General features: G+C 38.3%; 2 protein-coding genes across 3 annotated transcripts; one reads left to right on the top strand and one right to left on the bottom strand.

Moving 5' to 3' along the window:
- Positions 1-52: 52 nt before the first annotated feature.
- On the top strand, positions 53-8,899 carry LOC145493425 (uncharacterized). Of its 2 annotated transcripts, XM_081472892.1 has the most exons (11): positions 55-307; positions 1,579-1,626; positions 2,230-2,310; positions 2,676-2,728; positions 3,067-3,175; positions 3,515-3,582; positions 4,070-4,120; positions 4,840-4,918; positions 6,024-6,173; positions 6,979-7,041; positions 7,911-8,899. In XM_081472892.1, exons 1-11 carry the CDS (start codon positions 141-143, stop codon positions 8,014-8,016), a joined length of 975 nt encoding a protein of 324 aa, XP_081329018.1. In that variant the 5' UTR covers positions 55-140; the 3' UTR covers positions 8,017-8,899. The 2 variants fall into 2 exon arrangements, with proteins under 2 accessions (XP_081329019.1, XP_081329018.1); XM_081472893.1 differs by lacking the exons at positions 6,979-7,041; positions 7,911-8,899 and adding an exon at positions 6,249-6,309 and having other exon boundaries at positions 53-307; positions 6,024-6,194.
- A 143-nt stretch (positions 8,900-9,042) lies between these two features.
- LOC145493424 (uncharacterized) lies at positions 9,043-14,022 on the bottom strand. Its single transcript, XM_081472890.1, has 2 exons — positions 13,431-14,022; positions 9,043-12,693 (listed from the first exon to the last, which is right to left on the bottom strand). Exons 1-2 carry the CDS (start codon positions 13,789-13,791, stop codon positions 11,864-11,866), a joined length of 1,191 nt encoding a protein of 396 aa, XP_081329016.1. The 5' UTR covers positions 13,792-14,022; the 3' UTR covers positions 9,043-11,863.
- Positions 14,023-14,073: the final 51 nt, after the last annotated feature.

Below are 14,073 nucleotides of genomic sequence, written 5' to 3'. Positions count from 1 at the left end.
ATACAGTGTTTGACCGTGAGGAATCTGGAAACCACAAACTTGTTCCCATTCTCCCCGCTGCCAAGAGATGTGTAGTTATTCACGTTTTGCAAACGTCGAGTGTGTATTTATATTTTTATAACCTAATTTCTACGGCGAAAATGTCAAGATACATGGAAACCTCTACGTTAAAACGAAATCGCAGTCCTTCTCCGAGGTATCGACACCAAAATGGTCGATATTCACGCTCTAAATCACGCTCGAGATCACGAAGTCGAAGCAGCAGTAGAGAGAGAAGTAGGAACGGAGAAAACCACAAGTACACTATGTACGTATGACCAGTTGATAAATATTGTCGAATAATAAGGCAATAATTTAACTGTTGGACGCATTAGGCTTTGTTGTAGTTTTTTCAAACGCTAGTCACGGCTAAGAAAGTGGAATCTTTGGTTACAACGCAGCATTTATAAGCTTACGTGAGCTGTCACAGACAACACTTTCTTTCTTTCATGTGTAAGTCTAGTGGTATTGCAAGCCATAAGAATTCCCACACTTGCTTCCCGATGAACAGTCTCACATTGTGGTGGATGGACTTGTTTGACTGATTGGCTGCTACTCCAAGTTCTAACATTTTCAACCAGCATTTTACAGAACAAGTAGGAGATCATGATCTTCCAGCCATTAAAATTTAAAATTACTTTCTTGGTTTAAAATTACTTTGCAAACCTGGCTGCAGACAAGGGTGCGTTTTTATGATGTCATGAAACTGACAAAAAAAAAAAAATTTTTTTCTTTACCACATTGTAGTCACCTGAAAACATGCAATTTCACTTCCGATTGGGTCAGAAACCATGGGGGTGAGAACCTGGGACTAGTCAGGCTGTGATTTCAAAAGAAGAATGTAGGTCTACATATCTTTCTTAAATGTTCACAATTTCAAGCCAAAATTGGACTTAAGCCTGATTGCCAAATTCCTAGTATATTTCACCTTTTTCCGTTTCTATTTGTTTGGTAGAAAAATTGGTCAACTTTATGTTGCTGTTTTGATGTCATAGCCTGATTAAGCCCAGGTCTCCACCTCTCACAGTTTCTGACCTACTGGAATTGATATCCTATTTTATTTGTTGATTTCCATATGACAAACTTGTGTGGATTCCATTAAGCAAATAAAGAAAAAAAATGTAGACACGTTGAGACATTCTTGGTATTTCTGTGGCATGAGGTACATGGAGAGCACCCTGAAAAATGAAGGGTTTCTGCATCTGGGAGAACATGAGCAGGAGATACAAGAAAGAAAGAATAAAAGGGGTCATTTGTTTTGCGTTGTTAAAATGAAACTGAGTGTAACATGTACATGGTACACTGTAAGTGAAATGATGCAGAGTGGGCTATATAACATACATGACATATGAATTATAATGAATTCAGTACAAAAAGTCATTTTGTTAAGTGAGATTTTTGATGTGGTAATTAATATGTACTGTATTTAATGTTTCTTTAATTAAAGTTTCTTTCAATTGGTGTTTGTAATCTAATGCACTTTACAGGTCTCCTCGGATTTATGTTAACTTTGTTCTTTTTAATTGCACTCATCTGTAGGTATCACAGAAGGAAGAGAAAGCCAAATCCCGAGGATTTCATGGAAAAGTAGGTTCAATGTCCCAGGATATCATTAGACGTACAGACTAGCCAATTACATGACACAGTACCCTGTAAATGTGTAGATTTATCCATCCGTTGAACATTCAAAAAGTTCTTTGTACTGCACTGTTACCACCAACAGTATTACTGAACGCCAGAGGAATTTGAAAACACAGCTTTATTTTACGGTTGGGTCTACCGTCCACACTAATCCATCATCAAAATTGAGCTTTTTAAAAATACTCTAAAGTCATAGGTATTTGTAAATGCCAGCTTTGCACTGTTGTGCAGACAGAAAACTTTTTGAAAATGATGGTGTTATGATAATCATGTGATTTTTTTTTTTTTTTTTTTTAATTGCCCTCACTATGCTTTCCTCAAACACATTTATCTCAAATGACTAGCGATTGTTGCATTTTTAAATTCAGAGTATTTCCTCAGTGTGACTTGACCAAGTTTCATTAACTGAGGTGGTGTGAATTTATTGTTCCTGGTGTGCACCTGTTGAGCACTTCTTTCTCCTTTTTCCGTTGAAATGAAACATGCATAACATGCATACATTAATTTTAAATTAAAATGTCATTTGTTCTTAAATAAATTTAATTATAGACGTAGAAAGGAACGTGAAGAGATCAGTACCGCTGGAGTCATTGAAGTTTGGGGTTTGTCTCCAAGAGAAGCTCCCCCTGAGTATGTACAATGGACTTCCAATTATAGCTTTAATTTATATTATATACAGTACCAGTGTTACACTTTGGTTTAATTTTTCCACGCAGCTTAGAAATCTGACAAGTTTTCCAGATCTGGGAAATAGAGAAAAGTGATGATGTCTCACTGAAATTTTGTCCAAGAAAATAGCAAAAAATGAAATCCTTTTCTATGTTGCATTGGTCCTGAGTGATGGAGGTGCTGTGGCCTCATGGTTGGTGTTCTCGACTCCGGATCAAGCAGAAATTGTAGACACATACCCATCAAAGTCACTTGATAATCTGATTATTGTCATGCTCGTAGCTGTGTCCACCGTCTTAATGCCATATTTTCAACTCTATTTTCAGTTCAGATGAGGAAATGACCAGTGTAGTCACTGCTGTCGCAACAAAGAAGAAAAGTAAGTCCACATGAGTGTTGTGATAGACCTGTGTCTATCAAAACAAATAAATGCAGAAAGAGAAAGATTAGTTGCAGTATCTCATTCAATATTTTACATGTACAACACTCAAAGAGAAATTCTCAATCTTCTAATATCCCCTATATGTTGTGGTTCAAATTTGGTTTGAATTGCACTTTTTCTAAGCAAGTTTCTTTTATTTTCTCTCTCTCTCTCCCTTGCAATGCTCTTAATAAAGCCTGGGTGCTTTAATCAAACTGACAGCTACCAAAACAACACTGAGCACTCAAATCTACATTGTAGTCATAAGTATTTTTAATTAAATGTTTTCTGTGTAGGTGAAAGTGAAAGTGAAGATGACAGCAGTGAAGATGAGAAAAAGAGAAAGAAACCCAAGAAATCTAGTAAGAAAAAGAAAAGAAAAACTCACCATAAGTCCAAGAAAAGGTTAGTCATTTGCGATTGTGTACAAATTGAAGTGTACAGTTCACAACTTGCAAGTACATGCCATGTATTTTGTAAATGAGGATTGAAAAAGTTCTCATTGAGGTCTTATTAAATTAATTTTAAATGTCATTTTGGACCAAACTTTGTAGCCTTAATGTATTTTTTAATGTACACTTCTCAAATAAATTTTCAAGGTTAACTACTAGTTACAAGTCCCTTTCTTGTGATTATCATTTGCCCTTCAAGTTGTTGTATACAGAGCTTTTCACAGTGTTGCGGCACATGCATATGGTCAGAGCTAGAATATCATTTTAACCCAGTCATGTTTTTCATTTTTAGTAAAAAACATCGCAAGAAAAAGGCACGGCGTAAATCAAGTTCTGAGAGTGAAGAAGAGTCATCAGAAGGTATTAAGGAGTACTCAATGTCTGGAGTGTAAGATTAGAAGATACATGTAAAGCAAGTTTTTCTGCAACACTGATATGTGTTATGGATCCCATTTCCATAACAAGAAACTATACATTTCAGGAGTAATACTGCTCCCCTGGATGGGATGTTGCAAGTATCACCCTACCCTACTCATTACATACTGGTAGCATTTGTTATGCATCTGTATCCATTTTTCCTCCTGACTGGAGAGAGATGCTGTGACTGCTAAATCCAGAGTCCAATCCACTACGAAAGTGTTATTCAACCGTGTTTGCCACTTTATTTCTAGTATTTAGAGTTTTTTTATTTTTATTGTACGCTACACAATTATAGTCAACTCAGCTCTGCCCACTATTTGCTCATATCAATACTCAGCCTGGTTGGCTAATTGTAACACAAGAAGTAGCAAGACCAGTTTATTACTCAAATCAATATTGACTTGATTTGTTTGGCTTGGTTTTGTAGAAGAAGATGCCGATGTAGAATGGCAAGAGTCATGGATTGAAAAAAAGAAAGGTAAAGTGTTAGCATTAAAGTATGTGAACAAAGAGAAGCACAAACTGGAACACTACAGGAATAATAAGGAAAGGCAATAATTACTTGAGAAATAGCTACATGCACTTTGTATGTATTGAGTATGTGTGGCCTCTGCTTACTTTTGTTGTACTTAGACAGCTCCTGTTATCATTGTTGGATCAGTTGCTGTTCATTTATCTTGTTAGGACTGCATTTTGTGAGGGAGAGTCACAGTAATGAATTTGTTTCTTGATAAGCCACCAAAAAGTTTCATATCACCTAAGAAAATTTAAGTGTTTACCAGACTAATTATTGGTTACAAGGTGTGAAAATTAATGAAGAAGAGAGAGAAATTGAAATTCAGAACTAGTTATTAACTATAGGAACCAAATCACGTTTGATTTTTTTATAATTACATGTAGTATTTACACAACAGCCATGTATAAATGGTTTTTTGTCTTGCTCTACAAGCAGGTGAGATAACCAAATCCTACATCATGATTGGCTAATTATCTAAGTGTCAATATGGGGCTAGACCTTGCTAGAGTGCTCTGCTGGCTGCTTTCCTCTCAAAAATCAGGAAGAGAGACGAGACAAGTGTTTGGCTGGATATAAGCCAAGTTCTCTTTTCTGTGTGCCTGTTTATAGACCAAGCCATCTTGACCTCCTGCTTAGTCAGTTACCTACATGTATGTTTGTTGAATTTTGTGTTGTTGTAGACAAAGATCAGGAAGGAGACAACGCTGTTGTTGGACCTGTACCACTCATGCAAGATGCAGCTAATCAAGACATCAGAGAGTAAGGCTCGTTTTGTTTGTCACAGATGGTACATACAAACATGTTCACGCATAGACGTACCGGCAATATTTTCTGGGGGTTTGGGGGGGTTGGGGGGGGGGGGGGATGAATCACTCCCCAAAAAATTGTCACAAGTTGCCCAAACTTTTACAAAACAATCGAGCACAAACAAGGGTTATAGGATTCACTAACATAGGAAGCCTGCATATATGGAGTGAATTTAATCTTACATTTAAATCCACAGTGAGAATATTCTTGTATATATGAATCTATCATAAAGATCACGTTATAAGTGGAACACGTTAAGAAGGAAACTGTGACTGTCTCTGCCATTGCAACGGCCAAAAATATCAATAATACGAAACACAAAAAAATAAGGGGTGTTAAGAAAATGTCGACTTGCACTACTTTTGAGTATTGAGTCTCACCTTATTAATAATTAATATATTTCATTTAAACTGAAGAATCTCCATCTTCTCGTCGCCCTTTTTTCACTTGTCCAGTCAATCCACAGTATGATTTTCAAGATCAACTGGTTTACAAATACATATAGACTCTGCATCTCAGATACAATAATAAACGTCACTGCAAACTATTTGTGTTCCCCGAAACTAGTATTACACACATTGTACTATAAACAAGAGGTCATTCCCTCTTGTTGTATTATTTGGTTTCAATACATAAGCTTCATCTGACTTGGTAATCCACTATACAGTACAACTCTAGTCTGTCCCACCCCCTTGCATTTTGGCTTGTTCTTATCCTACGCGTTGGGTTAATATTTTGCTTTCGCTTGTGATGTCGACAAACTCAAGACAAAATAGATAGTCTGTGGACTGACTAGTGGAACTCAGCATAACAACAATCCCTTTAACAGTAATGGGTCCTAGCTAGTTACTTCCACTTCATGAAATCGAGAAGTCATAACCCAAAAGATATTTTCGTCAATTGAAACCTAAAAAAAGAACTGGTCTAGTTTTGCTAACAAGTACTATATAAAGGTGCACTGAAGCTATAAAAAGAACGTTATAATGCGATACGCATGCTCAAGGTTGATAGCGCCCTTCAGTGGCAATGTCTTATTAACCTGTTGTTGTATTGTCAGCTTTGGAGGCGCGCTGCTACCCGGTGAAGGTGAAGCAATGGCTCAATATGTCAAGGAAGGAAAGCGGATCCCGCGTCGTGGTGAGATTGGTCTTACAAGCGATGAGATTGCTACATTCGAAAGTTCCGGTTATGTGATGAGCGGTAGCAGGTACGGCAACGCATCTACAGTGTAATAATATGGTTTTATGAAGACAGTGATTAAGGAAATCTCACATTGTTCAAGCGTTTTATCTCGCCAGAGCAGACGATATAAAAATTCAAATAAGTGATTTGAGGCCTTTAGGAGTCGTAAAACCAAAGTGTGTAGGTCATTTAATGCAAATGAATGCAGTTTTCATTGACATGGTTTTCATTAATCCAGTCATATATAAATCTGTAGATTATTCAACCAAAACATTTTTTGCACTACAGCGTTGATTGCGAACACTATAAATCATCAAATGATGTGCTGTCTCGATGAACTTTCTAATAAAACCGACCAGTGAGACAATCAACACGGAAAAAGACCATTTACGAGTTATACCAAACAAACGTATGACGTTCCACCGGTTAGCTACAGGAAACTCGCAGGACCGTGGTCACGGAACATAATTCTTGGAAAGCGTTTACGAACAAATTAAGAGCTTCCTTGAACAGAAGAAAATGAATTATGTTAATTACTCCGAGTGTAGCTTTGTGGAATGCAAAGGAATAAAAAGTTTCCAAACTCTCCCAAAAGGAGTTGAACCCGTGATTTTCCACAGTCTGTCCGTAGCTCCACCAGTGAGCAACGGAAAGCCTTAGAGAGCTAGGTCATTTGACTGCCTCGTTACAACTCCAGCTAGTATTTGAAGTGAACGTCTTCAAATTTTCAGTCACTTTGCATGGTAGGAAAACTTAATAAGCCTTTGTAGGGGTCAGTGTTTATTACCAGGGTACAATTAACCGTTTATCTTTCTTGCTTTTCCCTCCAGACATCGTCGTATGGAAGCTGTTCGTCTGAGAAAAGAAAACCAGATTTATAGTGCAGATGAAAAGTAAGTTCTTTTGTGTCTTTTGCTAACATTACGTACTGTAGATCTCAAAGAACTCTGCTCCTTTCTCTTGTAATCTTGGTTTAATCATAATTTCTGACTCATTTGAACATCTTGAGCGAAATATAAATCTCTCCGTTCTCTGATAAATGGATGCGAAGCTTTGTTTTACGCTGGCCGTCCCGTCGACACTAATTCAGATAGTAATTTCTTCCATATGCACTACTTGACCGTTAGAGATGCTGAAACCACGCTCAAATTTGTTCTCTAGAATTGGAAGTTGGCCTATAATGGCAAGTTAAAATGACGGTAGTTATGAAGTGTTCCATACTTCCTCTGGCTCTTCAGTCAGTCATGTTAGAGCAGTTTCCCCACGGTTGTGGTCAAGTGAGACCACGGACGTTACGGAACCCTTCACCAAGGCGCATTTAACCAATTAGAACGCCACATTAAAAAAAAAAAAAGCGCGCGAAGAATAAGGTCGCTTCAAACTTGATTGGTGGACAAAACCTTACCTTAGCCCTGATTGGTAAGCGCGTTTCGGGTGATATTTTGACTCTGTTCCTCATAATTTACATCTTTTCTTTAACGTGGTACATATTAACGAGTCATAAAGGACGGCCGAAGAATCATTTAAACCAAGAAAACATCACTGAATGTGTATTTCACTAACTGTGAATCGTAACGCAACATTAAACATACTTGGGGAGACAAAACTCATCTTTTTCATGCTTGTTCGTTATCTCGAAGTTGTTATGTCACTAGTGTAAACTGGAGTACCTCACACCACCCATTTGTTGCGAGTGTCATATCGAAAGAAGCTCATAAAAATGTCAAATTTGTGTCTCTTTGCTCTTGTTGTTTTCTTACAGGCGAGCATTGGCCATGTTCAACTACGAGGAAAGGTCCAAGAGAGAAAACAAAATCTTGTCGGACTTCAGGGAGATGATACATCAGAAAATCAACAACAAGAAATAAATTTGCGGACTCCCACTACTCTCTGCTCCCACCTCTAATCCCCCATCCTCTCCCCCCCCCTCATTTTTTGAGCCAGTTGTGCTGCTCCAAATGAAGAGCCAAGCGATTTCGGCGCGATATTCGTATACCCTATAATAAAAGCCGGCCGCAGAGCAAGAACTGGAACGAGTACAAAATCTACTCACAGTGGGGGTGTGGGTATACTTTTTTACCCCTTTCCTCTAAAGGTCGTCGACGTCAAGGAACATGCATTGATATTCTGAGATCCAAGCTTAAGGGATAAATAAGGATTTAAATCTCCCACATTATTCACGTTGCTCGTACAGGAAAAGTAATTGTTATAGACTTGGAGTTTGTCGTTTGTTGCCAAGGCAACCATCGAATTGCAGGTGTGAAAAACAAGAGTACGCTCAAGTGCTGAAAATTTCTGAGTATTTGGATTTTTATCAATTACTTTTGTGGTAGTTGTTGAGTAAATAGCCTATCTTAAACGATGATTCCCAAACTCTTCTCTGTTAATCAAACCTAAGACTGGCGACCCCTCAGAGTGTCGGAATATCCGCCAATCTTGGATTTGAGCGCCAGAGAAGACTCTGGGAACAGGTATACGTTAGAGCGCATACGCTCTTCTTTTATTTGATTATAGAAATAGGAAACTTGAGGAGTGTTTTAACGAAAACGGTGGAACGGTTGTACAGAAACAAAATAAGTATGAGTTACTGGCCAAGTGTGAGGTCAAGATGGCTGGATATTGGCCAAGTTCTTTTTTTGCGTGTTTATGGACCTAGACGGAGTCGAGGTCCATAAACTCGCAAATAAAGAACGAGGCCAATATCCAACCATCTTGACCGAACAAGCTTGGTCAATAAAGGATTTATTATATGGCTTTCAGGGAAATTTTTCTTGCGGGACACGGCGGATAATCCCGAGCGGGCAAGATAGCTCCATCTTGCCCGCTCGGGTGGCCAATCCAGCACAGGATTTGATTAATGTTGCCCGCTCACGGAGCTAGCCATATAATAAAGATACCTCTTGCCGAACTTGTACTACGGTTGTTCATTGGTGCGTTCCACTGGAGCAGAATTTGTGGACTTGACAATAACATGCCTTTATTTTTAACCGTGTCTAAAGAAATGTTAAATAAATAAATAAATAAAATAAATAAAATTTATTTTATGGCTGTGTCTCACAAGAACAAGGAACTACCGAATTTGATTGGCTGAAATCGATTTAACAAATCGAATGTGGTTTAGCGTGGTCTGTACTCTTATCGACAACGATACGCGTCATCACTGGTTAGCCTGCGAACACAGACGTATTTCCGGCTGTCCCTTGTCTCCGCCGAAGATGACGTTTGCGAACCCGAGCCAGGAAACGATTTCTGTGACGTAATGATTTTTGTTTCTCCTTGGCCAATCAGATTCTATGATAGAATGAAACTCGAGTGCTCCTCGCAGCGAATACCTCGCGTAGTAGTTCTGGAGCTACTTGAGCTAAACTGTGATTGGCTTAAAATTCCTACGTCACAGAAATGGTTTTCTGGCTCGGGTTCGCAGACGTTATTTTCGGCGGAGTACAAGCGACAGCCGGAAATACGTCTGCGTTCGCAGGCTACACAGTGGTCAAAATGTTGACTCGGAAGGCGTAGCCGATTAAGTCCACAGCAAATTAAACTTTCGCCCAAAAATATCGCTCGCCCGAAAATATCGCATCGTCCCGACTAGCAGCCCCTGGGTCTCCGAGGATGCGCTAAACAACATTTCGATTTGTTTTTTCCACAATATCAACGTCAAAGGAAATGTTTTTTTTTTTTTTTTCAGAGCGCGAGCCGACAAAAGTATGCGTGACACATTGACGCGAGCAGTGTTGTCTAGACTCTTATCGACAACTGCATATTAGCCAATCAGATTGCGAGATTAGTAGCAATTGTGGTAAAAACACAACCGAACAATCAGATGGTCGAAAGTGCAGAAAGATGCTCCCCGCCCAAACAACAAAAGGTAGTTTAAGCAACAACAACACCAAACACATAGTCGATTAAAAAACGACTTTTTATTAAACTTGCGAATCTCGTAACAATTTAGATTCATTCGTGGAGTTTGTCTATCACTGGCAGAAATATCCAAAACAGAAGATGTAAGACAGCGTCAACATTCGAACACGAAGAATGTAGTCATTCCATTTGTTGTTGGGTAGAGAACGGCAAAGAAATGAACAGAGAATTACGACACACGCACGCGTACACAGCCTTTGTACTCGTTGCCGTTTGTGGTTTGTTTATTTAAACTCCCTAAAACCGAATGAACAGCCAAACGAGTCAAAAGCAAACGAAAGTTTAGCCGAACAAAAAGACGGCTGAGAGTACCAAAAACGTCTGTGCTATCAAACGTTTTTTGATAGAAAAAAAATATATATATAAAATGATATTTCCCGCCATTTCGTCTCAGGTAGTTGCGAGAAAGTCGCTTGGGCAGTCCACGCAACGCGCGAGTAACATCCTCAGAAGAACTGGATAACATGTCTAAAAATAACTTAAGAGGGATAACCTTGGGTATAAGGCCTATATGGGTGATTCACTTTCTTACCTTGATCTTCTCTTAACTTAAAGGAGCTCAGTCAGAGTATTTTGAGTTATTTTGGCCACATACAAAATTACCTTAAAATGGTAGGAAACCTGAAAATAACAGTTTAATAAGATAGAAAAACACCAAAGAGATAATGATAAACCATACAGGAACACGGATGGCTAAGGATGGAGAAGATTGACATGGATTACAAACGACGAATTTGAAAAATTGAGGCTAAACTTTTCAATATGAGCAAACTGTGACTGAGCCCCTTTAAATTGTTACAAACCTAAGGAAACGTGTACTACATCTCGGTTAAATGTGCCTGTACAACATGTGATTTCTAATTGTTACATTTAATTTATGTGCTTTTATACTTATCTGCAAAGAATTATTGACATTTTAACTTAGTTTCAAGGTCAGGAAGCTCCCCTATATATAGTTATTGCTTGAGTGTTCATAATACCTTTCAGGAAGAACAATTTGTCATTAAAATCTGAAATTGCCATTGTAAGTGTTACCTTTTAGGGCATGGAGATTAGAAATTATCAGTGTTGGGTTAATTTGCTGTTTTAGAATTGGTACGTTTTAGTGAACAGGGCTGTCATTAAGGGCCATAACCCATGACATCTGTTACGGCTGAGTATGCTTGGTTGTTACTGGTGAGCTTGTCAGTTGATAGAATTCACTCACAAAGTAAAACGTTTGTTAAAGTTGTGAAGAGCAAGGCTACAGGTGACTCAAAACTTAATGAGAGCCCTAGACTGAAAATGAATTTGAGGCCCCACAGATAAGGACTCTGGATTTTTTTTTTTTCAAAATTTCCAACAAGCACCTTCATTGGTTACTCTTCATTTACAAGGACATACCATCCCCTTCAATTTCTAAGTCACTTTATCAGCAGTTCTTGAAATCAAGTGATTCTATTTTCATAATTGGTTACTGACAAACGACTTATCAATATCAGTTATTATCAATTAATTAACATCAGTTATTATCAATAATTTATTGATTTCATTAATATTATTGCTATCACCCCTAAACAGAAATATTTGTCATTTTTGATAACTGAGGAAAAACAAACATTTCAGTCTTCATAGCCCCTCTTTACTATTCTCTTGACTTGCACTACTCTCTAAACCATTAAAATGAAATATTTTTAATCTTTGATAACTAAGGAGAAACAAGCATTACAGTCTTTAGAGACTCTCTCCACTATTCTCTTGTCTTCTACTAAAGTGTTGAATCTAACATTTCATCCTCTTTGAAAATCGAAATTCTTACTCATCACTGAGCGGTGAGCAGGGATCACTCTTTTCTGTTTTGTACATCCACTCCCCCCATTTTTCACTTTCCCAATCTATGCTTCCTGTATCTTTATTGTCTGAAAAATTCCTACATAACTGCACCTGATCCTCTGCCCATTCTGTGAAATCAAACTGAGAATTGGAATGCTCAGTAAATTTTGGTGCACTATTTCTTTCCCTTGATGCCACTTTTAGTCTATTATTTTGTTCAGCAGACTTCAGTGACCGTTGTAGCACAATGTCACCAAGGTCTGTTTCCTTCTCTATCTTGCGGCACACTTGAACTTGTTGCTTTGCCCATTGTGTAAACTGAAAAGGCGGGGTCTCTGAAAACCCTCCTACCACTGTACCCTCATTCAGTGCTAGATCTGATTCCTCTTCATCACCAGTTAAACAGCTTACATCTACACAAGGGCTATCTTCAATTAAATTTCCACCTTCTATTTCTTTGCACTTTGCAATTTGATCTCTTTTCCACTGAGAAAAATGAAAGGACTGGCTTGGATCGTTTTCTAGTATGTTATGTAACTTGTTTCTTTCTTTCCATTCATCTCCTGTCAAAATTGACCCACTCTCTGAAGTGCGCAGTTTTTTAATTGGTGGACTCAAAGTGCAAGTGGTCAGGGGATCCCTGATTTTATCTGTTTCAGACTCTTGCTGCAAATCATTCTCAATAAATTCCTCACAACCTTGATATGAATCATCCAAGAATGATATTCCACTGATGTTAAGGTCATTGATTTCCTTTCCTTGACTGTACATGTAAATGTGTTCATTTGATTGCATGTCCTCTGTGCTATACCCTATTGAATCAAATCAAGTAATGTATTATTTCTCTAGATAGAAATAACATGTAGTTTCAGGCCTGCTGTTAGAAATTAATTGACATGCACCAGGCTCAAGTACCCTTCAGAACATTGCTATGGTTTAGCCACATCCTCTCAGCAAAAATTAGGTTTCCTGGCTTCTATCATTGTTTTATCCAGAACTTGTCATTTGAGTCCCAGGATGTAAATGAACTATAGAAGTAAGAACTAATGATTTGATAATTTATCAGCTTGGGTGTTTATTTTATTTTAGGAGCAATATGGGTCCCCAGGTGTAAGAAACAGGGTACTTATTGCTTAGGTGCAGGCTAGCAATTTGCTTTTTTAGATAAACATCTATATGAATGAGTATTTTTAGCAGTCTGCAGACCAATCCACAGATGTCTGCCTAGACAACTGGAAAGTGGGTACTTCATTTCAACATATCTCAATGGCAGAACAAGACATGAAAAGAGGTGCACCCAAAAAAAGAATAGGGGTGATGCAAACTTAGTCCCCCTTCAAACCCCAAATGCTGAAACAAAACAAGGGAGGGGGGGGGGGGATTACAAGCTTCCTGCCTAGATCTCCCACTTTATCTGGTTCTCGGGAACGGATCTGTAAAAGGGTTTGATGAATGTGAGTACGTTTATTTTTCAGAAAATTGGATCCCATTTTCATACGTAACTGTAAGTTGAGATTTCATTTTTCATGGCTACCCGTCAGATCCTTACCTGACGAAGAATCTTCATCTCGATGTCTTTTCACTGGTACCTTGATTCGCTTGTCTGCTAGTAACGTTTCATCTTTCGAATTAACTTTGTTATTGTTCGCTGAGCCATTTGGAAGAGCTTTGCCCTTGAAAAAAGTGTCAATTTTAGACTGCTTCGCAGTTTTTAACTTCTTTCTTGTTCTCGGCGAGAGAGGAGAACTTGAAACGTGTATGTTCAGACCTGAGGTTGGCAACTTGCTGGCAAAATTGAGTAAACCTTTCTTCTTCTTTGCTTTTTCACTCCGTATCGGAGCTAGTTGCGTTGTTGCTCTTTTTGCTTTTGCAGAAAGCCACTGGCCACAACCTTCTGCTCGGTTAGACATTTCTATTTTGAAAGCCAAGATGAATAATAATGAATTCAAAGTGGCGCGCCAATTTAACGCAGCCTCGTTTTCGTTAAGACATTCTTTGAGCCGGGTACCCTACAAAAAGAACTTACAATAACTGAGGGGAAAAAATCCAACCCTCCATACGCAACAAAATCTCAGATCTCTAAACAATGAAGTTAATCTTTCTCAGGTCTATAGAACAGGGATATCACAATTATAGGGTAACTACATGTAAAAATTCCCACACATTTAAAGTGAATACTTTGGAGGACCCCC

Source organism: Orbicella franksi, chromosome 7 (assembly GCF_964199315.1).
Source record: "Orbicella franksi chromosome 7, jaOrbFran1.1, whole genome shotgun sequence".
In the NCBI taxonomy this organism is placed as follows: Eukaryota; Metazoa; Cnidaria; class Anthozoa; order Scleractinia; family Merulinidae; genus Orbicella; species Orbicella franksi.
Note: the sequence above shows the minus strand (reverse complement) of the source record. Positions and strands in the feature narration are given on the sequence as shown.

Excerpts from the sequence above, each read along its gene's own strand:
- LOC145493425 (XM_081472892.1), top strand. The coding sequence starts at position 141 with ATGTCAAGATACATGGAAACCTCTACGTTAAAACGAAATCGCAGTCCT. Across the intron at positions 2,311-2,675 it reads CCAAGAGAAGCTCCCCCTGA|TTCAGATGAGGAAATGACCA; the intron begins GTATGTACAATG and ends CTCTATTTTCAG. Across the intron at positions 2,729-3,066 it reads TGTCGCAACAAAGAAGAAAA|GTGAAAGTGAAAGTGAAGAT; the intron begins GTAAGTCCACAT and ends TTTTCTGTGTAG.
- LOC145493424 (XM_081472890.1), bottom strand. The coding sequence starts at position 13,791 with ATGTCTAACCGAGCAGAAGGTTGTGGCCAGTGGCTTTCTGCAAAAGCA. Across the intron at positions 12,694-13,430 it reads AGATGAAGATTCTTCGTCAG|GGTATAGCACAGAGGACATG; the intron begins GTAAGGATCTGA and ends TTGATTCAATAG.